General features: G+C 43.0%; 3 protein-coding genes across 5 annotated transcripts; 2 read left to right on the top strand and 1 right to left on the bottom strand.

Annotated features, from left to right (window-relative positions):
* The first annotated feature begins 92 nt into the window (after positions 1-92).
* LOC125767837 (small subunit processome component 20 homolog) lies at positions 93-9619 on the top strand. Its single transcript, XM_049434754.1, has 5 exons — positions 93-4464; positions 4539-7380; positions 7670-7835; positions 7929-8924; positions 9002-9619. Exons 1-5 carry the CDS (start codon positions 225-227, stop codon positions 9518-9520), a joined length of 8763 nt encoding a protein of 2920 aa, XP_049290711.1. The 5' UTR covers positions 93-224; the 3' UTR covers positions 9521-9619.
* Positions 9620-9766: 147 nt separating this feature from the next.
* On the bottom strand, positions 9767-14359 carry LOC125767845 (calnexin-like). Of its 2 annotated transcripts, none has more exons than XM_049434767.1 (7): positions 13607-14359; positions 13082-13486; positions 12870-13003; positions 12211-12799; positions 11999-12139; positions 11630-11758; positions 9767-11184 (listed from the first exon to the last, which is right to left on the bottom strand). In XM_049434767.1, exons 1-7 carry the CDS (start codon positions 13727-13729, stop codon positions 10798-10800), a joined length of 1908 nt encoding a protein of 635 aa, XP_049290724.1. In that variant the 5' UTR covers positions 13730-14359; the 3' UTR covers positions 9767-10797. The 2 variants fall into 2 exon arrangements, with proteins under 2 accessions (XP_049290724.1, XP_049290725.1); XM_049434768.1 differs by lacking the exon at positions 11630-11758 and adding an exon at positions 11269-11388 and having other exon boundaries at positions 13607-14358.
* Positions 14360-14722: 363 nt separating this feature from the next.
* On the top strand, positions 14723-23112 carry LOC125767844 (E3 SUMO-protein ligase PIAS2). 2 transcript variants are annotated; one of them, XM_049434765.1, is made up of 11 exons: positions 14723-14961; positions 15987-16150; positions 16227-16887; positions 16959-17199; positions 17283-17388; positions 17472-17600; positions 17693-17856; positions 18117-18214; positions 18293-18476; positions 20739-20819; positions 21925-23112. In XM_049434765.1, exons 1-11 carry the CDS (start codon positions 14920-14922, stop codon positions 22059-22061), a joined length of 2007 nt encoding a protein of 668 aa, XP_049290722.1. In that variant the 5' UTR covers positions 14723-14919; the 3' UTR covers positions 22062-23112. The 2 variants fall into 2 exon arrangements, with proteins under 2 accessions (XP_049290722.1, XP_049290723.1); XM_049434766.1 differs by lacking the exons at positions 20739-20819; positions 21925-23112 and adding an exon at positions 19661-20073.
* The last annotated feature ends 425 nt before the right edge of the window (positions 23113-23537 follow it).

The following is a 23537-nucleotide window of genomic DNA, read 5'->3' as shown; positions in this document are numbered from 1 at the left end:
TTTGTGATTGTCGTAGTATTTTCATCGGAGCGTCACTGTTTGCAAAACAAAGATGCCCCACCTCATGTCTATACACACGTTGCGCTCGATGACAGTTTGCACCGTACTTTCTTTTCATTTGTTGTTTAGAACCAACATGTGCGCGCTAGTTCCCGGTTCCCTCTGGTGAATATTTCAGTACACTGCGGTTTTACAAATAATCCGTTTGTAATAAAGTGAACAAAATGAAAAATAAACCGCAGAAGCATAAAGCTTCTAACGTCTTTCACTTTAAATCGTTCCGCGAACGTATCGACGAAATCGATGTGCGACGTGGAGCACTGTATCGTGTGGAGACTGACTATGAGCTACCGGAGACGGAGGACGGTACCTTTTTCCAGCAGGCGCTGATGAAGTGGTCATTGCAAAACCTAACCGACGAGTATACTGCCTATCAGCGTGGTTTCAAAGAGACGGCCACGTTACCACTGCTGCTGTTCAACAAGGAGGCACTCGTTAAGCATCTAACCAACTGCTTGACCAAAGCTAGCGATGATGCCTTACAACCATTGCTGGAGCTGGTGGTGGCACTGGCAAAGGATATGCGAAAAGAGTTTCGACCGTACTTTGCCGGTTTGTTCGATGTGGTGGTACAGTTTCTTTACTCGGACAGTGCGGATCGCGTCGAGTGGACACTGCTGTGTTTGGCACATTTGTTTAAAATTCTACGCAGTTTCCTGCGAACTGATTTTTCGCTCACCTTTAACCGGTTGCTACCGTTGCTGGATGAAAAGAGCAGTCCACGGCACGCTATAGACTTTGCAACGGAATGTCTCGGCTACTTGGTGCGTGACCTCAAAGATAAAGGACCGTTCGTAAGCTTGATGCTGAAGTGTCAAATGCGTAACGAAGCATACACGTTCGCCTGCGGAAGATTGCTGTTCGAGGTTTTGCACGGCGTGCAGGAGCAGTTCCATACAACGGCCAAACAAACGTTGCTACAACTGTACAGCATTTTGCAACAGTTGGAAGAAACGGAAGCGGATCATTTGCAGGACATACTAACACAAACGATTACCGATATTGTACAAAGTATCCAGCCGGCAGATATTTCCATCTTTTGGGAAACGATACGCATTACGGTTGACGGATGTTTGGCCACAGTGGATGCACGAAACGAAAGTGATGATGAAGACCGAACGGTGAAATATTTAACTCGCTTGATGCAGCTGAGCGGCATTGTTTTGGAACATAAGTATGGTCTATTGCTTGGGGACGCACTGTCGGTTACAGTATCACAACTGATCCGTTTGCTGACTTCATTCTCTTCGCCTTCTATTGAGTTTAAGGAAACGATTGTCAACCACATCATTATCTTGCTTCGCTCGAGACATCTTCCCCTCACCCAGCTGGAGGCGAGTCGGTTAACGATGAATGTGCTCCTGCTAGACCATCGTCCGCTGTACGATCGATTCATCGACGCTACCGCTCACAGTCCAATGTTTGAAGCGCTTATATGGCCCAATTTCGTGAAACGGCTTGAACAGGAGCTGGATGATGCTAGAATGATATTTTTGGCTGAGTTGCTGTTGAAAAAATCACCCCTCTGCGGTAATGGGCTGAAGCTGGACGATTGGAAACCATTTCCAGTGAACGTGGTGCCAAACGGGTGCCTGGAGAAGTATATGAAGCAATTGTTGCTAAACAGTACAGAACGCGTTCCAAACAACTGTGATCTCTTCCTAAGCGCTTTGATCGTTTTACCGCATTTGGGTAACTTTCGGGAGAAAGCAGCCGCTAACAAAGCTGTACGTGATTTTATCACAAACACGGTGCAATCCCTTCAAGATGGCACAATCGCCACATCGAAGCAACCTGAGCTGGGCGAGCAAATGATTCAACTAATCGCCGTATCCGTGGAAACGATTGTACACCTGCAGGCAATGGATGGCAAAGCTTACTGCGAGCTGTTGGAATGTTTGCTTCCGATTGTTACCATGCACGAGTGTTTGCTGCTCAACAGTGTTCACCTGCTTATCGTACACATTGCAAACCAGCGCAAAAACGCAATTACTTTCGACCGGTTTAAGCGTGTCCAGCCGTTCATACAACCGCTCATGTCATCTTACGACAGTACGGCGAGACGGTTGGCCTGTTCCGTTATGGCAATTTTCGCAGAGCTTCCAGAGTTGGCCAGTGGTATGGGTCCACTGTATGGTACGCTGGCACAAATCGAAAGTGTGGAACCATTGATACATACCTACCGGCAGCAAGTGATGCTCTTTCAGAACCTTAACTATGACGGCCAACTATGCCAACAGGCGGCCGACATTGCACGCCGCGAATGGACGGAAATGGTAATCCGATACATGCTTTCGGTGTTTGCCATCAATTTCAAGCTGCTGTGGGAACCGGCCGGAACTGTCGTGCAAACGTATGCCGACAATATGGTGAAACAGGATGAGGAGATTTTTTGGAACGTGTTCGACGCGATGCTATCGATGGCGGAGGATCATAAACCGCATGCCGGCCTGGAACCGTTAGCTGCAGCCGGAGACTTAAACGAACGTGAAGCTACAATCAATGATGAAGCTGCCAATTCCGACTCTGATGTCGAGGAAGCAGATGAAGAGGACGAAAATGAGGCGCTCACGGGATCGCTTTTTCCCACACTGATGGAATATTTCCCAAAGAAAGCCAACATCGACTTTATGAACGTGCGTATTCAGCAGCTTCGAATGTTGCACCGTTGTAGCAACTTTTGCCGCTCAAAGGGTGACCGTATTGTGGAACGGTTTTTTGCGTTCCTGGAGCAAGACAAAGCAACCGCAACACCAACCGATGCGGAAGAGATGGAAGGTACACCGGCGCCCCATAAGGTGGACAGAGAAATTAAGCGCAAGAGTGGCAAAACGGCTGGTGCCGGTACGCATCAGGTGTTACTAAGCTATCTAAGAATAAGCACCGAACTTACAGCGAAAACGGTACGCAAACATGCGACCCGCCTGTACGCCACGTACGAAACGCTCGTTAGCAGCCGCAACGAAGAAATACAAAAGGTGGCACTGGGCGGCATATTTGTGCTCGGAGGTTCTCAGCTAACGCCATACAAAGATTTTATCACACGATTAACGAATGAAAAAACACTGAAGCAAGCGTTACTGTCCGTGTTTGTCCCATCGGAAGAAGATGATGAGGTAGGTGAAGATGGTGTTTCAGCTAGCGGACGCACGAAAGTAACCGAAGAGCATCGACCGAAGGTGCTGCAACTGGTGATGAAAGTATTGGATGGAAAAATTAAACAAAATCTTGGTAGCGATGATAAGGGTGGACAGCACAAAGCTACCATACTTACCTTCCTCGGCCGTCTGCGGGTAGAAGAGCTAGAATTGCTGTTGGTTCGTTGGTTTGAAGTTTACATACAGCTGCTAAAGGACACGCCGGTGGAAACGGTACGCCAAATTACCGATGCCATCGACAATGGGATTGACGTGGTACCAGCAGCGACACCGTTCAAGGTGAAAACCTTACTTAACTTCCTTTCCGCGTTGCAAACGGAAATTGCACCACTCAAATCACCTGCGTTTGCTGCCAAACTTATGCATTTAAAAATTTGTTTCGACGCACTGCTCATGCGAATGGATCACTCCATATACAAGCGGTACAAAAATCAGGCCCTGTTAGCGTTGGTAGAACTGTTCGATCAATATGACTCCAGCTATCAGTGGACGGACGAAGAGCTGGATGCTATCATGCTGGTTCACGTTTGGCCACAGCTGGAGCTTTTACCAAGCGATAGTATTCATTCGCCAACGCCGCTGCTCAAGCTGCTGCTTACCTGGAGCCAAAGCGATCGATTATACGTCCTGCTGGAACGTCGCCACGTTGCCCACGGTGAGAGCATCGAAACGGAAGAAGCAACTAGCGATCTTCCCCTGACACCACTCGATGCAATGATCAGTTTGTTGCGTGGCTCCAAAACGAGTGGATCAGTTTGTTCGAAAATTTTCATCGCGCTCGCCGCCATGCTGGAAGGTGACGAACGGAACAAGGCACCAACTACCGAAGACGATGAACCGAATCAAGAGCGTGAAACAGCGGCAACGCTACAGCTAACCGGTCGCAGCCGATTGCTAATACCGTACGTAAAGGATTTGCTCCAGTACATACGGCAAGCGGTCAAAGGGAAGAAAATGATATCGAGCGATCTGCTGCTCATACTGACCCGTTTGGCACAATCCGGAATGATCGGTAGCGATCAGAAGGATGAAGCGCTGATCGAGAATGATCGTGTATCGTTGCTAAATCTGCTATTCCCGATATTAGCGCGTAAGGTGCACGAGATCGGTAGCGGTGATCAGCAGCAAGCGTGCGAAGATATCAAACGGTTGCATATTATTGTTGCGCGGCTTTTAAACGACGTGCATGATCCGCTACGATACTTGAAACAGCTGGCATCATCGCTGCAGAATATAAAAGAGCGCGGTAAGTGAGCGTACTAACTTTACCACGGGATAATGGAATTTTTTCCACAAATACTTTCTTTTTGCTTATTGCAGGTGCGCGTAAAATTTTACTAAACATTTTCGAAAACCTTGCACACCATTCGGCGGAAATGCAACTGATCAACACGCTTGTGCACAGCCTGAATGCGATGGACAAACGATGGATCGAGCAGCCGGATCATACCGCACGTACGGCGGCTTTCAGATCGATCGATCGATTGCTTGCTGCAGACGCACCGGAAGGTGCGCGAATGACCGGTAACGCCGCGATCGTGTTTCTCTCGCAAGCGTTCCATGTGCTGCAGTATGAGAAGGATTTTTCCTCCCGCCAGAATGCGTCCGAGTATGTGTGCAAGGTAGTGCTGTACCTTGCATCGGCAAACGAATGGTCCGCTGAGTTACGCTACTGCTTGGAACACATTGTGCTGCACGCTATCGTTGACGGGTTTAAGGTTAAACGTACGGGTAGCGAACGGCGCAACGAGTCGATACAGCTGCTCGGGGAGCTTAGCCGGATGGTTGGTAAACCGGGTGTGACAGCGGATCCAAATTGTCGAGTGTTTGCCGAACTGTGGCATTTTACAGCGGAGGGCGATGGTGCCGAGCGGGATTTCTTTGAGAACATCACGCACCTGCAGTCATACAAACATCGGAAAGCGATGAAACGGCTTGCCGTTAAGCTGGCAAACATGGCCGAAAGTAATGGTGGGACCGATAAGAGCGATGTGTTTGGTGCCGGTGGTCCATCGGCACGTACCACGGTAAACTATCTGCTACCGATAGTGTCTCACTACATCTGTCACGATGAGTACAAGCCGCAAACGAACCTGGTGGAGGAAGCAGGCAACTGTATCATCAATCTTTGCCGGCTGCTACCGTGGCGTGGGTACCACATGGTACTACAGCTGTACTTGCGCAAGCTTAAACACTCTTGGGAGTATCAGAAGCAGCTGCTGCGCATTGTGATCGGCATAATGGATGTGTTTCATTTCGATCTTTCGGCGGCTGTGTCTGCACCGGTGGATGAGGATAGCAAGCTATCTAAAGGTGCTAACGCTTTAATGAATAAGAAGCTTACGCTGAAGGATGTACCGAACGAGGAGGAAACACCAAAAGACGAAGCAAACGAAGCTGCTGAACAGGACACACAAAGCAATGGTGATGGAAGTGAGGGAAAAGAGGCAGAAAACGGTGAGCAACAGCAGAAGGAAGCAGTGGATGAAGAAGGTATGATCGTTGAAGATGTTGATGTCGAACCGATGGAATGCGAACCCGCCAATGCGTTGCTTGTGGCACGTAACATCGTGCACGACATATCGAAAACGATCATTCCGAATCTGCTATCATCGTTTCACTTTGCCACCGAATCACCCGTAACGGCTGGCATCGGTGGTCAGATGGATAAGAAGGCGCGCTTTGCAAAGCAACGAGCGGAGCTGCTGAAGCTCCCGATAGCCATCGCGATAGTGAAGCTGTTCATGAAGTTGCCACGCAAAGAGATCGAACTAAATCTACCCAAACTGATCATCAAGGTGATAACGTTTCTGAAGTCGCGGCTGAAGTTGGCCCGTATGCAAGCGCGCAATACGCTCGCGCACATTACGCTCGAGCTTGGCCCATCGTACATTTCCTTCGTGTTGCAGAATCTTTTGGCCATGCTAACGCGTGGGTTCCAGCGCCACGTGTTAACCTTTACCGTGCATACGATTATCGAGCGCGCCCAGAAGCATCTTGCCGGTGGGTCGGTACTGGAAAACATACTCCAAACGGTGCTGCACATCTGTGCGGAGGATATTTTCGGCCAGCTAATAGGGCTTATGAACGGGACGACCATCGAAACCGGTTCGTTGAAGAAAAATTCCATGCCGGAATCGAAAACGACACGCAAACCGTACCAAACGCTGTATCTACTGGCGAAGAATGTGCAGGAACGGATGCTGGTAGATCTGTTCACACCGTTCCGTGCGATCTTGTGTCGATACCGTACGCATCAAACGGTGACGAAGGTACACGATGCACTGCACCAGATAGCGGAGGGCATTGTAGCGAACGAATCCATCAGCTACGAATCGTTGCTCGTGTTCGTGTACGGTATGGTGACGGGGAAAATCTACACTCAGTGTGCGACCATAGAAACAGATGATCAACAGCAGCAGCAGGAAACAGACGAAGAGCAAAAACAAACGGGGAAAAAACTACTGGGAAATGTGCCCAAACCGGGCAGCATTTACATCATACCGGTCGAACCGAAACGGTACGGATCCGCCGCGGGAAGCTCAACGATGGATCACCTGCTTGCAAAAAGTGAAGGAAACGATCCCGCATTTCTCGAGTGTGGACTGGAGATACTGCAAAGCTTCATCAGACGCAAGCAGCTCGCCACACGGATTGATGCGGATCAGGAAGAATACTTGCTGCAGCTTATCGATCCGATCGTACCGACGTTGGTAGAATCGCTCGATTCGAAACATTCGAAAATTATTTGCCATGCGATTAACAGCGTTTGTGCGCTCTGGACCACACAATGGCCGTTGAAAAGTTTCCAGCAACCAGAAACGATCGGCACGATCGTGAAGGCGATCTTCACCATACTGCACCGTTACAACACGGTAGCGCTCGACATTAACAATCCTAACTTTGGTATGGTTCGCGCCAGCTTTAGGGCCATTGTCGCTCTGCTGAAAAACGAGAAAGAATCGTACGAATTTTCGCCGGAACAGTTGCGCCTGTTGGTGATGTACATTGAGCAAGATTTAGCGGTTGGCGGAGGCCGTCAAACGACCGCTTTCAATCTGTTGCGATCGCTGCTCGCCCGTCGCTTCAAGTTCGATGAGCTGCACGTACTTATGACCAAGGTGTTTGAGATTTGCGTACGTTCGGAAAGTGAGAATGTGAGGTAAGTACATTGTGGATAAGGATAGGGAACATTTCAATTTACATCTAAATTTGACTTTGAGGGCAAATGTTTTAATAAGCTTAAAGAAAAGCTTTTTAAACCAATGTCCATACGACTTTTAATTTCTACTGTCAATCGAAAACGATTCCATTTGGTATTTTCTCTCACTGTTCGGAGGGTGAAGAAATCAAAAATAGAAGAATAATTTATACCAAAGCCTGCAAGTTGATTCTTTTATACTGATAATGTAAATGTGATAATTTTTTTTCCATTTTCCAACATTGTACAGGGCGGAATGTCGGCAAAATATAGTGGAGTATATCTTGAACTATCCGACGCACAAAAAGGTGCCGAAACATTTGTGGTTTTTTGCCACCCAGCTGCAGTACGCGGTGCTGTCCGGGCGAGAATCTGCCTGCTTGCTGCTTAAAACTTTATTCCAGAAGCTACCAAAGGTAAGGATATTTTTATTGATATGAGGAACACGCCTCCGTTTTGCATTGTATTAAATGTATTTTTTCCGGTTACATTCTCTTTTTTTACGCCAGTCAACGGTAGTGGAGAATCATGTCTCCATCTTCTTTGTGCTTGGCCTTCAAGTGGCCAATGATGATGCGATTGAAATCCGTACGCTTGCCGCTGACTGTATCGAAACACTGCTGAAACGTCTCGATTCTAAGGATAAAGTGGCACTGGTGGAAATCATGCAAGAGATGCTGTGCACTCCGTCACTCAAACATCGTGCGCTTGCCACGCAGCTCTTGCTGCGCATTATTAACAGTGAACCTACGGTACCGTTCATCCGTCGCTGGTTAGAAATGGTGCAATCGTCGTTGCTACAGAATTTAGTCCCAATAGCCGGTGGCACGATCGTGGGCAAATTTGTTAAACCAATAGTACCGATCACGACTCTGCTAACTGCCGATCCGTGGGTCGATCATTTGATCATACAGACGCTGAATGTTTTCGACGCATTACTGCGGCTGTATCCTGCAATGCTAACGGCTCCGAAGCACAACGATATGATCGATTCGTTAGCATACACCGCACAATCCCTACTGAACAGTGGCCATCAGTGGGTGCGTATCGGGGCCTTAAAGGTGCTGTATCAAATAATGAACGAGCTGGATTTCGATGCCATTCACGAGCGCATCAGATACATTCGTGAGCATGGGAAAACGGAAGACTGTCCCAAAGAGGATGCGGAAGATATGCAAGTAGATGCCGATCAGGACACGGAAGACGCGACAGCAAGCACCGCTGGCAAACAATTCTTTCACGAAAACCCATTGCGAGACTGTAAAACACTAACGCTAGACCTGTGCGCCCAGCTTACGCCGAACAGTGCGATGGTGAGCGAAAATGACGACGAGGCAGCCGGGCTTGTTACGCAGCTACTGTTTATGATAGCGAACGTGCTGCGCGCTGTCCCGCTGGAAAATGAACAAATGTCCTCGAAAAAGATTAATCTGTACTGGCTGGTACGTAGGGTGCGTTATATTATGCAGAATGAAATAGTAAAAACGCCGAACATATTTACACTGGTAAGTGTTGGGAAACGTATGTTTTGATACACATTGATTTAACGCTTTCCTGTGTGCGTTTGCTTTATCTTTTCTAGCGGAAACACGCCTTACACTGGATAGCATCGGTGGTAGCGATTGTGGAGCAGGACACGCTGGAACAGTTAGCACCTTCACTGCTAATACCGGCCGTACGTGAACTTACCGCCCAAGACGTTGTCGGCACCCGAACGGCAAACGATCCGTCAAAGGTTGCGCTCCGTAAGGTAGCATCCAGGGTGGGTAAAGAAATATGCACACGCCTTGGTACGGAGCAGTACGATAAGATCCGCAGCTCGATCGAAGCATCGTTACGCCGCAAACGGGCTGGTCGTAGGGTAATGCTGGCACAGGAAAAAGTAAACCAACCGATTCTGGCAGCACGGCGCAAAGAGGCCAAAAAGGTACGCACTAAGGAAGCAAGAAAGCGAAAGATGGAAACCCGGGACGATCCGTTCGATCTGGACGCAGCGAGCAACGGGGGTGTAATTCCGGGCATGAAACAACGGCCACGGTCGAAAATACGACCGACCGGTCCGAAGAAGAGGCGAAATATGGAAGCAATGTTTAGGGATTAAACGGCGTGGTTCGTCTTAAAAACAAGCGGCGAATATGTTGTTATGCGTTAATAAATAACATTATCAGGTAACGAAATATATCATCAAAATGAAATCGTCGTAACGCTTTACCCCTTTTGTAGAATCGCAGTATCCGAAAGAGAATGGGCATCCAGCGCAGAATCCACTGTTTTGATGATGATTTATATTAAAGCTTCTTTTTCAATTTGGCTCCTAATGACCCCAACAATTACCAAATGCAATGCCTTTTGTCGATGGTCAATTAATTACGCTTTATTTATTCATGTCGAGGGCACTCGAATCTGTCGCGTTGTTGCATCGAGCAGATCGTTTCACACACGGTGCGCTTCAGCGTCCACGTTTGAACTACTCTAGAGTATGAGATTGTTTACAGTTTTGTAAGAACATGCTGAATGATAGTTTGAATGAGTGTTCACATCTAAAATCAGCTTAAATAAGATACCTAAAACGGAAAACTTCCAGATAAAATCCCAAGCAGAAACGCAAATGCAACCGAAATACCTTCCACATAGTTTAAACTAGTTCTTTGTATGAACGCAAAAGTCTTAGGTATAGAAATGCCACACAATAATAAATGAATGAAACAGTCACTTGCAATGCAAACTGGCAAATATGCGCGATCGTACTATTCGTATGTTTTTTTTTCTTGTTTTAGAATCTTTTACTTAAACTAGAGCCGCCCTTCCTTTGGTGCTGAATGAATGGTGCCTAAAAAAGAATTGTATTCAAATTGCTTTTCCCGCTACTGTTTTGCGTTCTACCTTCTTCTAAGATCCGATTTGTGACGAAACCAACACAAACTACTGCCCACACAGTTTTCTTTGATGCAACGAACTCAAAAGGCATAGGATAAATATTATTTGCCTGCAATCGTTGATTTAAATTCAGATTCAAATGTGAAATAAGTTCGATAGAGATCTTGAACGGGCTGGTTGTTATAAGGAGCTAGAGCAAAAACGATCTTTTAACTGTAGATAAGAATGGAACTCATTTGAACTAGTGCTACAGCTTTGTTATCAGTATAAATTGAAACTTGGAAATTATAAATGAATGTGTAGCGCTAAAGGAAATAACCCATTACCAGCAGCTAACACATGCTGAGATATAGATCATATGGAATTATGCTAAAGCTTTACAGTTTTACGGATTACCTCGGATCTACCTTTGTTGCTTCTCTCCATACACTTCTACTACTACCACCTCAACGTAACGGCTCAACGTTATTGTTCTACCATCCTCCCCAGTCCGCACTGCTTCTAATCTCTGCGAGCTTTTCTTTTCTTAAGGCCTTCCGCACCTTCCGGTTGCTTACTATCTACTGGTACATCGCTTCCTGCAGATGCATCCTCCTCACCAGCTGCCCCCATATCCTGAGCTTCCTCCTGTGCTTCATTTTCTTCATCGTCACCTTCGGCTTCATCGCCATCCTGTTCGTCTTCATCCTCACCGTATGCTTCACCGGCACTACTGGCAGAACGTGATCCGGAGGACCCCGTTGTGGCGGCATTCAGCTTTGTTTTACTCGATCGCCCATCCTCACCCATCTCACCGGCGGTGGCGGCGGCCATATCGTCCAGTTCGTCTTCCGGTGCTGGATAATCATCATTCTTCTTCTTTCGTCCAACTTCCGCCTTAGTATCAGCCTTTTCGGACGGGGAAAGACATAAAGCATTAGACATTTCGTAAAACGTGTGCATAAAATCACAACCGTGAGCATAATGAATTACCTTAGCAAAGCACATGAAGTAGATCATAATGGCAACTGGCAAACCTACGACTACTATCAGCACGGCCCACATCCAGGGGTTGCTATTGCAATACTTGAGGACACGTGAAACCAAGGTTTCCTGTAGGGGAAGCAATACAGATAAGGAAGGTTGAAGGACTTTACTAACTAGCAAGTAACTACTGTCTAGCACGGTGATAAGAAAGGACACTCTGAATGGGTGTATGGATTCGTAACAGCGACCAGGTCTATAGAGCTATTTTTACCAACTAGAACGAGCGCTCTATAAAAACGAGCTCATGTTTTACCATCGAGCGAACAGTTATTATTTTTTATAATGTGAACAAAATATAAACAACAACCTCTGTATCTCGCCGTGACCAAAGGAACCATATGTAAGCGATCAGTGGAATTGAACAGTAAACAAAATATGCTCCCCAATAGCCTGGTTTGTAGTTTATATATCTCATCGCTCTGTCCCAGAGTGTTTGCTGCAGAAGTTTAACAAGCGTAAGGTAGAGAAAAAAACATAATAGTTTATCATTCTGCTACTACACTTGCAGCAATGTATTTTGCCGCAACGTCGGATTGACGTACAAAGAACTAAGATGCAACAAGTGTTTTAAAATTTTTAGCTTTCTGCTTTAACCAACAAGAACCGCGTCCGCTTAGACATCAGAGCCTGCGTTTGGTTGATGTTTACAATAAGAAGCTTACAAACAAAAACTTACCGCTTGCCGATCCAGTGTTTTCACCTTAAGATCGAACGTTTGTGCTGCCCATTCGTCTGCGACGGCTTCATCATCACAAATGACAACATTGTCGAACAGAATGTCACTAGACATGGACCAAATTTCGAAGCCAACCGCAGCCTAAAACACACAACGAAAACATAAATAAATCTCCAATAAATGTATCCTTCGAAACGCTTTCCTCCACTCACAATAGGTGTCATTCGGAATGGTGTCAAGTCTTCGAAAAAGTCCGGATTCGGTATCATACGCGGTGCCCATTTGCCCTGATAGTTAACGTTCGCGATTAGCGGTGGACGCCATTTGCCCTTGTAGTTTGGATTCGCCACCATCGGTGCTTTCCACAAACCGCAACCGACCGCCTTTTCGCACAGCGGGTTCGGTATCAGGGGTGGTTCCCATTCGCCATCCATATCATTGTCCCAATCGGACGGCTTTACGGCGGTACTGTCCGGTACCATTTCCTCTACATCGTCCAACCATCCCGAAGGTTTGGTGGCCTTCGGATCGGCAATTTGTGCCGGTTCGTCCTCATTCCAATCGTCCGGCTTTGTTGCGTCCGGGTCGGGAATCTTTTCGCGATCGTCCCAGTTTTCGGGTTTACGATCTTCCGGATCATCAATTTCGGCGGGTGGATTTACTGCCGGGGTAAAGTTTGTGAGCAGCGAACCTTCGTTGACCGTTTTGTGATCAACGCGAATAGTGTACGTGTTGTCCGGACGAATAATCAGCTGATACAGATGGGGACGTTTGTCCTTAAAGGGATCATCCAGTCGGTCTCTGTCGGAAAACGGACACAGAAAAGGAATGTTACTTAAGATTATTTAAGCGGAAAACATCTGGTACCTACTTTTGCTTGTTACAATGCTTCTCGGTTATGGTACTATTGACTGGGTTGACGTGTCGGAAAATGAAGTGGAGCTTTACATCATTGCCACACTTATCCGGACCGAACATGATCGTGTACGGCGTTTTGTCATGAAACTGAAAAGAAAAAGAAAACGCAACATTTTGAGTGAATCCAAATTTCGCAAACTACCGAATAAAAATTGTTTAACGTACTTGTTTCAAATCCTTCGTTCCATCACCGACCGACAGTAGCTTGATGTATGATCCACCACATTCCTGGCCTTCCTGTAAGTTTACCTCGTACTGCACCACTAGCGGTTTGTCCTCGAACACGAACGGACGATTCAGCAACAAATGTGAAGCAATCGCAGCATGCTTTGCTTTAGATTTTAGTACTAATCCATAGTCATTTGCTAGGATTGGCCTCTGCGGCTGCTCGACTGCCCATTCACCATCGTACTTGGCCACCTCATCAGCCGCATCGTCTTTCTTTGCTTTTGATTTAACCCAGCGCTTTTCGATCGCATCTTCGTTGTAAAGATCGTCGAAATGTTCCGCAAAATACATGCGTTTGGAGTCTATCTTTGGGGTTTCGTACAGCTCAGCATCCTCAGCCGGCTTAGCCATAAAATACACGAAAGAAAGAAGCAAAACAAACAATCCGTTACACGGGCAAAAGTTTACAAAGCATAGTACAGATTGCGCTAAGGGTGTTAGTTAATTTTAACACGAACTTACCTGCGATTCGGTGGAAATTTCATCATTTCCATGCACTACAGGGTTATGAAATAGCACCACGGCGCACAGTAAAGTAATCCGCCACAAGAGCGGCGACCACCGGGGTCTGTTCAATTTCATCATGCTCTAGTTCCCTCGTGCAACACTTATCCCTTACTGTCCTCGGTCCGTGCACCGTAACAACAGCCCTCGGCGGAACCCCTCAAAAACGGCACCTTACTTTAATGGTCACACAAATTCGATTAGTACACGTATGACAAAACTATGAGCGCATGATCTCCACTACCACTGCTCCGTGTCTGTCGGCCGGCTAACTCGTGATGCCAGATTGCTGTTTGTTCTAGGGGGGCAAATGCGTTTGTGTTTCGTTCGCTTTCCAGCACTGTAATGAACGGTGTGAGCGGAGCGAGCAAAACCCCAGCGCTTTTCAGCGGGTCCACAGCACACTTTGCAGGCTTCGTTTGGTGGATAATCAAATTAAAACACCCTAAAATGATGCAAACACAACACTTGCACCAATTTTTCACACACTCACTGTGCACTGCCAATCACGACAATGAAAGCCGTGGACGAATGAAAGAGTTTTCGGAATTTTATGCTTAGTATAGCAAACTTGGAGGTATATCTCGATTTGATCTACTTCCGCTGACAGAGAGTATTTATCGAACGGTTTTCAAGGAAAGAATGTAAATAAGATAACCAGTAAACTCTCGTTTATTCGCCAAAGGAACTCCCGGATATTGAACGGGCACGGATTATCCAAACTCACGTTGACGTTAAATCACCAAGGTGTACAATGAAGCTTCAAAGGTGAATTTTCTTTTGAATCCTATATTCACCACACACGATAACGGCTCACATCAATTTTTCGGTTGTTCAACTAAACTTATTTTCATAACAATGATTCCATCACAAGTTATAATTTCGCCAGTTTTTTTCTGGTCAAATTGAATACTTTTATATCCCCTATATCGCAGCAACTGCCTTGGAATCACGGTCGGAAAATTCTCACTTCTAATAACCGTACCGATCCACGTTCGCTCGCTCGCGATGAATCCATGAGCTAACCTGGTCATTTACCACCTTGCGTCGATTTTTTTTGCAGCCGTGAACTGTCACTTCGTTGCGTGTGCGTGTGTGTGCTGAATGTAATTCTCTACTTGTGCGAGAAGTTCACTACGATTTTCTGTTTTTTCTGTTATTTAAACAATTAATTGTACCATATGCCACTAGTATCCCGTACTCCGAATCGATGTAACTTTGAAGAAAGTTTCTGCCGCGTATGCACATTCCACTACAGCAGTCAGTAGAAGATGAGAAAGACGCGGCAAGCCGCTGAATTTTCAGAGCTCAAGGTATGTTCATGTCCTGCCAAGTAAATATCGCAAGCTTCTTCAGCGCACTTGTAAGGAATGTAGAGAATTTTCCCACATCGAAACAATCTACAGGGAGTATCATGCCGATCACGAAAGAATCGAATGTTCCTTGCTCCTTCTACACCAGCCACTGGCATCCGCGCTAATGCGAAAGTGCAGATCGAGCAATTGAAATGATTGAAGCGTTGTGGCCTGCGCCTTCGTCGAAATTGGATCATGAGTTCATGAAGAACGGTATGTTGAATAAAACAGTTCCCTTACCATCAACAAAATGATATTGTTGTAGCTTCAAAATGAACGAAGCGGCCTTTTTTCGAACCGGGAAAAATACAACTAAGTTATTGTAAAGCTTACGCTTGCCTCTCCTGTCTGGGAACATCCTGCGACATTGTTTTTTTTTGCTCCAACATAAGAGAAATCAAACCATACTTTTAACCAAGTGTGCACCTCGGGCGGCAGAAGTATATCAGCGTGTGCGTGCGTGTTGCGCGTATATAATATCTTTCTGCTTTGTAGTATGTGTGCGAGTCACTTCTAGTTGTGTGTGCTATGTATACCGTGGAACCATGTTTCGGTCTCGAGGTTGAGCATTCATTCAACGACAGTTCTGTTAGACGGTGGAAAAGCTAAAATTTCATTCCTGATCGAATCGATCTCGTGTGCTTAGGATGCACCGCTATAATAACAACACAGTTTAATGAAAAATATTGCAAACATTGTCCCATCGGATTGATAGCGGGTATGTATCTTCCCGTCCTAGGAATACGACCTAGGAAAGCCTAGGCCAAATGCAACAACCATTCTTTCCACGCCGGGTATGCTCTACAAAGTAAGCATGCTGGGAAGTATGAAATAAACAAAAATGGCGCAACAACAAAAGTTTTTGCTAACGGTTCACACGAATTTAGGTCTATTGAACGCTCGTGCATTATTAGTATCTATTCTTGTTAATTTTGTCTGAAAGAGGTTGTGTGTGTGCTTTGCTTTATCTTTATTATTCGTAGGAACTGGTACATCAACTACGAGTCTGCGATTTACAACAGTTGCTTGGCGAAAATAACATTAGCCGAAGTGGTCGAAAATCTGATCTAGTTGATCGCGTGCTGAGCTTAGTTCGACAAAACGTTGCCGTACTGAAGCATCGTGTTCGTGAGCTTCATCGAAAGGCGTATGTTTGTTTTCTCTGTAAATGAGGCAGCTAACTTATGTGAACCGATGTTTTGTTTTACATTAAATATTTTCAGTCAGCAAGAGACGCAAGAACTTCTCACTTCGTCAAATAATCCAGCTGGCAGTACAGTGAACCAGTCCTTACTGCCACAGGTTGTGTTGCAGTCCGTCGAGAGTAACGCCCTAGCGGTTCAGTCGCTTCTCGCTTCGGGTGGACATCTTAATATCAGCAGTGGTATTGGCGGTATCGGCAATAACGGTACCGTCGTGACTAACGCCAGCAATAACAACGTTCACAGTGTCAATAACGCGCGTACGGCAGCGGGAATGTACCAGCAACAGTACGCGAATGCCGTGCAAAGTGACAACCGGGTCGGACAGCCGGTGCACGCCAACGGCATCGGTGTACCGGGCTACACCGATTACCCGATATACCCTGACGTACAACTGAAAAAGCTGGCCTTTTTCGATGTTATGGCAACACTGCTGAAACCGGCTACTTTGGTTCCTAGCAACACAACACAGCGTGTGCAAGAAGGTTCCTTTTACTTCCATCTAACACCCCAACAGGCGAATGAAATCGCTCTCAACCGCGACATCAGCAATCCTAACAAGATGGAGCATATTGTGCAGGTACAGCTTCGATTTTGTCTGCTAGAAACAACGTGCGAGCAGGAGGATTATTTTCCGCCCAACATAGTAGTGAAAGTGAACAACAAGCTGTGTCCATTGCCGGTAAGAAACAGGGTGGATGAATTTTTGTTTTCGTGTTATTTAGTTATTTGTTTTTTCTTCCCTATTTGCAGAATCCCATACCCACAAACAAACCCGGCGTAGAACCAAAGAGACCTCCGCGACCGGTGAACATTACGCCGCAAGTGAAGCTTTCTCCGACTGTCGCGAATCACATTGCCGTTTCCTGGTGCACCGAGTACAATCGCGGATATGCTGCATCCTGCTACTTGGTCCGCAAACTGTCGTCAGCACAACTCCTTCAAAGGCTGAAAACAAAAGGTGTAAAAGCGGCAGATTACACACGAGCATTAAGTAAGTATTTTGCTTGATTTCAGAGCAATCCACAAAGGAGTAATAATATAACGCGTTTGTTATGTTTGTGTGTTTTTTTACAGTCAAAGAAAAACTGAAGGAAGATGCTGATTGTGAAATTGCTACAACGATGTTGAAAGTATCGTTAATTTGTCCGCTGGGAAAGATGCGCATGAGTACCCCTTGCCGGTTAGTTGAAAGCTCCGGTGATAATCGACAGGAATTTTACTGTTACTGAGGAATCTGCATTGGTTTTTGTTTTTCGCTTTCAGTTCATCAACCTGCTCCCACTTGCAGTGCTTTGATGCGTCGTTGTATCTTCAGATGAACGAACGCAAACCGACATGGAACTGTCCGGTTTGTGACAAACCGGCTGTATACAACAATCTAGTAATTGACGGGTACGTATCTGACTCGTTTAAGCGGTAAAATACGGGAGAATGGATATAATAATTTGATCAAGTTATCTAATGTATTTCATTGCTTATTGAAGGTACTTCCAAGAGGTTCTGGCTTCACATAAGCTTTCGAGCGAAGATACAGAAATTCAGCTGCACAATGACGGTTCATGGAGTACACGCGTCAAACAAAACGATTCTGACGATGGGTCGCCTAGTAAAGTTGTGCAAAAGGTCGAAGTTATATCAGACGATGTTGGTAAGTATGCGGATGTGTGTGACTCTATTTCGTTTACTTACAAAATTACCGAAGACGTTTTTTGATCTAGTTCTTTTCATCATACCTGCTCGAAGTCTCTCCCTTTGTAACGTTATTATGGTCTATTATTCTACCACGATCAGGACAGTCCCGATTGGCAATAGAAAAGGATAATTTGAATTACTATTTGTCCAATTTTTAAAATTCATGCGTAATCATATGGTAGTAACATTTCATTGTTCTTTTTTTTATCTTTGCAGAAGTAATAACCACGGATCCTCCAAAACCGAGTATTGTTTCGCAGACTTCAGTCATCTCAACTAACGAACCAACTTCTACTACTACCTCCAGTGAAACGGTAAATATTTAAAAGAAAATCGCCCATCAAAATAAGGAGTGTTTCAATTGTACAATTTTTCTACCATTTCCCTGAAAGGTTGATTTGACTCTGAGTGACTCTGATGACGAAGTTCCTTCAAAGCGGAAGAAAACCAATAACCGCACAAATGGAGCGGGCAGTTCGAACAATCCAACAACGTCCGCTTCCTCCACATCTGCTGCATCTGCTGGAAGCTCGTCGGCTAGTGCGGCAACAGTGGTAACTCGTTCCAAAATTAACGGTAAGTGCACAATTGAAAACATATTACAAGCCTAACACAAGTACCAACACTATCAATATGCCTACGATTAGTGTAATGTAAATTAATTTGCTAATTCATTATGAATGGAGAAGGATTGTCTAAAAGTTTGTGTTAATTTTTCCTACTATCGTAGTCTTAAACAAATGGTGTTTAATTTCGTTGAAAGAGAATGTCGAGTCTATATCAAAAACAAAATGCTTTTGCGATGCAACTCTATTACGCGAACAGTTGATGATTGTTCTGTGTTGATTACAGCATTGCCCAATTCATTAACATTCCAACTCTGCTTGGCAAATGCTTTCTATCAATTAAAAGTTTCATGCTGTTGAGGGTTTGTACGCTTAGTGCAAATTAGGAATTTTTCGGGCCTACATCATACCCAAAACATCATGCTATCAAAATTTGGAGCAGTATATGTTTAGGAATTTAAAAGTAATCTAATGTAACAATCTATTCTCTTGGTTTTTTCCGCCTTGCGTTGATAAATGATGTTTTTAAAGTATGAATGCAACGATAGCATTTATGTTTAAAATTTTCGTACTGTTTACACATTTATTAATTGTGGGGTTAAATGTCAGTAGAGTTGGCCAGTTTGGCCAGATTTACATAACGATCTTTACAGCAAAAATAATTGCTAATTTTGAAGAGTATATTCAATAGGTGGTCTTGATCATGAGAAAAATAATATTAAATTATTCAAAGTGATGAATCAAAATCATAACCGATTTATTAAATGTTTTGTTTTCTTACTGACTATTATGACATGAGATACTTACTACGCCAATGGATAATTAATGAAATTTTATTGGTTATGTAGAAGTGTTTACTTTGCGCAATGTGGATGACAATAGTTCAGTTCTCCGATGTCATCAAAAGTATATTGAAATGACTATAAATGTTCTGTAAAAAAAATAGAAAAAATAATATCGATTTCAACAGGAAGTTGGCCAACCCCACACGACGCGTTGTTCATTCTGTTGTTCTTAATTTATGTGTTTGAATTATGTTTTGTCTCTTTGTACACATAAACTCACCCACACACAACATTTAAACAATTGCCCGCAGAGTGACAAAATTGCATTTGTCTAATTGTCGATTATTTCTTCATCTTTCTCTCTCTCTCTCCTTTGCTTTCCTTTGCAACCGCTCTCTCTGAAACTCAGACAAACAACATCCCGTGGAAAGTGAGAGTGTTGTCATCAGCGAAGAAATACTAGATAACGATGAAGATAATTAACAAAACAGGGACATAAATAACAAATCATAAGCACAGCAGTTATCCTTCCGATGTGTATAGAAATTATTCACCCTAAGGGTGAGACAGAGCGGGTTCGACCAAGAACAGAACGTGCAATGAATGAAAATCATTTAAAAAGTGAAACTCAAATGATGAATGAAACTGAGATTGCTAGGCGTAAACACTCACTTTACATATGTTTCATTGTAAAGAACATTGGTGAACATAGATTTTTGATCAATACCAATATTACAATGCGACGCGATTGTGTATATGTGTGATATTGTAATAGATCATCCATAAAACAAGATTATAACAATAAAATTAAAACGTCTTGTACCATTTTTTGTCCCACACAATTGAATTATATCACTCGAAATCGATCATTAAAGCCATTTTTAACTGTTATATCGAATGGAATAAGTTATATTTAAATCATAATTTTAGTTTTATTTAAATGAATTCAAGTTTATGTCCGTTGTTCATAATAGTGTTGCATAAATGTATTTTAATTTTTCTTTGATTTTATGCAAATTAATATGATTTTCATTACTTATTAATTTCTTTCACCATATATCGGAGAACATGGTTTCCTGTTTGAACTTGGTATGAGTAGTCAATGCTGTATAAAAGTAGACAATAACTACACTTTCAAGCCAGTTATTCAATTATTACCACTGTGAACAAGTTTAACTATATATGTTGCTTTAATTCCGACATATCTTCCAATTTTATAAATTCAAAATTGGAACTAACACAAATTAAATAACTTTTGGTTTACTTATTTATTTATTGTTTTTTTTTGTTAATTTAATATTAGTTAAATTGTCGTCTCTACGCTTATCTATATCTTGAAGGAATACATTTCGTTCATGGCGCTCGGCGAAAATATTGCGTTGTAAAAATTAGATTATATTTTATTCAAGGATGCTTTCAAACCAATAAGAGCAGACTGTTTATTCTATCAAGTACAATTTCTTTTTTTCTTTTCGCGTACATTGCAGAAGATCCTTCATCGTCAGTAATATCGCTCGATTCCCCATCGCCACCATCGACACCTAACCCAACGCACAATGGAAGTAACGGTATGATATGATAGATTCAAGTTTAATTTTATTTGAACAGTTTATTTCAGCAGAAAACTATTTTTGCGAGTATAAAGAATTTCAACTTTTTTTAAACTATAAATTAGATATAGAAATTATATACAAAGCACGTAAATAATCCCTTGTGGAGAGATGGTCGAGAACGAAATACTTGTATTTGAGTGTAGTGGATAATTATTCAATGAAAAATTATGTTGTTCGATCTTTCCTAGACGTGATTCAATAGATGAACAAACATGTTGTAATATTCATGCCAAGAAAGCGGGTTTATAAACCTGATATTTGAAAAAAAAAATGCAGAATTAGAATTGAGATAGGGCTTAGACATGACTATCACGGACTTCGCCATGAATTCTATGTTATAAATGTATTATAAAATCGCAAGCGATTATTATCGTGCACCAAACACGCTAAAGACGAGCTTAGTAATCTGACAGACATGCTGGAAACTGACCAAGGATCGAATCGTCAAGGAATGAAATGGAGGGAATGTTAGATTTTGTTTATATCTACCCTTCTCGCCAGCCAGTCGATTATGCGCGACTAAACCATACGCTCAGTTGGGTTTATAATCAGGACTGGATCATATTCGACATCCTTAAGATTTTACTATTCGCCTTTGGAAAATTGAAATAAAAGAAAGCTAATCATACATAAAACATAGATTTTAGACCAATACCAATAAATGTTATAATTCCCAATAACAAACTTTTCGAAATTGCAGATAATGTAAGATTTCTCTTTGCCTGGCTAATCATTTTGTATTATGCATATCTACGTTCACGAAGTACTTTTTAGAACCTGACTACAAGACACTAATCCTTACCAGACAGAAACAAAACACGAGAGACAAAATATGCTTGGTGAAGATTCCACTTCTATTATCCATAGGGACATCCACTGGTCAAGAGTATTGGGTCGGAACCAAATTGATATATCCCAACACGTGTTCCAATTGATATGATAGATAAAACATGTTGATTGAATGGTGTAGGATATTCTTTTTTCCATCGCATATGGTTTTGGTCATTAATTATTTTGTTCTTCTTTAATGAACTGAATGATATTATTTAATCGTTTATAGATGTGTCTTCGACTACCACACCTTCGTTGGCGGCAGCATACCACTATCATCATCAGCAAGAATCTCCTGGTGGAAACGGCGGGTCTGGCGAACAAATGAGCAATTTCCAAATCAATCCGCTAGCGCTACATCGATAAGCCATCATGAGAAATAATGCCCGTCCCTCCAAAAAAGCTATCGGCCAGAAAGCAGCAACTATACTTTCCATGAAACAAATAATGATTTATTTTTAGATAACGTGTTCTAAGACACAACATCAAAGTTAAATCGTCAGTGCATATGTTATATGCAGCACACGTCGTCCTCCTTTCAGGTTTAACTCTCAATTTATACAAATTTGTCGGTTTTACGTTGAAGGACCTCCATATAGGAAAGAATAATTAGCTGAGATTGGATTGGAGAACATTGGCTTTGCAATTAAGTCATTAACATCAAGTCCGCATTTGAAATCCCTATCAATTTTCGGCAAAAGTTTATTTGCTTTATTATGTTAAGATTTTTGTGCTTTACCCTATATTTGTATGAAGGCAAATCAGCAAATTAGACTTTTCAAGTACAAGTCGTTAGAATGAAAATATCAATGAAAACGGATGCAGTAAACATTAGTTAGAAAGACTTGTTATGAATATATTAAAATGATTGAAAACATAGGATTCCCTAGTCCGGTGGTGTTGACAAATTGTGCATGAAAGGTGAGGGAAGAAACGCTTCTTTACGAAGAATGACTTTGTACAAAAATAAACATTTTGTTCGTTTGGATCAACGCGCTATTTCTTATTGGTAAATTATTTCGTAAAGGAAGGGAACTGATCATAAACTGAAGTAATTTCATGCAAATGTGTAACTTACGCACCATTTAGAACGTAGTAAGGCGATAGGTTTAACTGTACGAAGATTTTTAATTTATGTAACTTTTTTTCTATGAAGAAATAGCTGACCTATGCTCTATGTAAATGCTCCTACCGAACTAAATGTATCATATACGACTTCAGTATCTTGGGCAAGTATCAGTAACTCCGTATGCGAGAGCAGAAGCTGTCGTTTATATACATTGCCATTGGAATTTACGCGACATATTTCGTATGGAGTGCGACTCTCTAACTTTTTTTATTGTTTTAGTTTTTGTTCTGAAATGTTTAGATGTATAGTGTAAAATTAATAAAATATATGCATTCAATGGGAATGGAATCAGTCGTGCTTTCCTTATACATATGTGCAGATGAACGAATGATGATGATTTATTTTCTGCGAAATTACACGAAATAGCGAAATTGTATTGATGACATCCTGGGAAAAGTTTATACGGGATTTGTAGTAATCTGAGATCTTAATGTATCTACAGGAAGTAAGTATTTATTTACTAGCAAACGCTCAATTATAGATCTGTAATGGACATTATTTTTTTGTTAAGAACAAATGCAAAATTATTGGAAATGAGAAACGGATAGTACATTGTACCATTAACTCCGATCGTTTTCTAATTTCGATAAAAGTGTGTTATCATATTATGAAAAAGAAAAAGAAATGTAATCGAGAAAAGTTCAACAACTTTTCTCTGGATATGTAGCGCCAACGAGAAAATGATTTTTTGAAATATTCCCATTGCATAAATG

The sequence above is a fragment of the Anopheles funestus genome, chromosome 3RL (genome assembly GCF_943734845.2).
Source record: "Anopheles funestus chromosome 3RL, idAnoFuneDA-416_04, whole genome shotgun sequence".
Lineage (NCBI taxonomy): Eukaryota > Metazoa > Arthropoda > Insecta > Diptera > Culicidae > Anopheles > Anopheles funestus.
The sequence above is the reverse complement of the archived record's forward strand: the minus strand, read 5'-3'. Positions and strand labels throughout refer to the sequence as shown.

What these genes read in the sequence shown, in the direction of transcription:
- LOC125767844 (XM_049434765.1), top strand. Translation starts at nt 14,920, where the DNA reads ATGAGAAAGACGCGGCAAGCCGCTGAATTTTCAGAGCTCAAG. An exon ending in ACAAGCTGTGTCCATTGCCG is followed by an intron (nt 16,888 to 16,958) that starts GTAAGAAACAGG and finishes CCCTATTTGCAG; the next exon opens with AATCCCATACCCACAAACAA. An exon ending in AACGCACAATGGAAGTAACG is followed by an intron (nt 20,820 to 21,924) that starts GTATGATATGAT and finishes AATCGTTTATAG; the next exon opens with ATGTGTCTTCGACTACCACA.
- LOC125767845 (XM_049434767.1), bottom strand. Translation starts at nt 13,729, where the DNA reads ATGATGAAATTGAACAGACCCCGGTGGTCGCCGCTCTTGTGGCGGATT. An exon ending in AAACACTGGATCGGCAAGCG is followed by an intron (nt 11,759 to 11,998) that starts GTAAGTTTTTGT and finishes AAACTTCTGCAG; the next exon opens with CAAACACTCTGGGACAGAGC. An exon ending in GGTCACGGCGAGATACAGAG is followed by an intron (nt 11,185 to 11,629) that starts GTTGTTGTTTAT and finishes CCGTCCGAAAAG; the next exon opens with GCTGATACTAAGGCGGAAGT.
- LOC125767837 (XM_049434754.1), top strand. Translation starts at nt 225, where the DNA reads ATGAAAAATAAACCGCAGAAGCATAAAGCTTCTAACGTCTTTCACTTT. An exon ending in TCGGAAAGTGAGAATGTGAG is followed by an intron (nt 7,381 to 7,669) that starts GTAAGTACATTG and finishes AACATTGTACAG; the next exon opens with GGCGGAATGTCGGCAAAATA. An exon ending in TATTCCAGAAGCTACCAAAG is followed by an intron (nt 7,836 to 7,928) that starts GTAAGGATATTT and finishes TTTTTACGCCAG; the next exon opens with TCAACGGTAGTGGAGAATCA.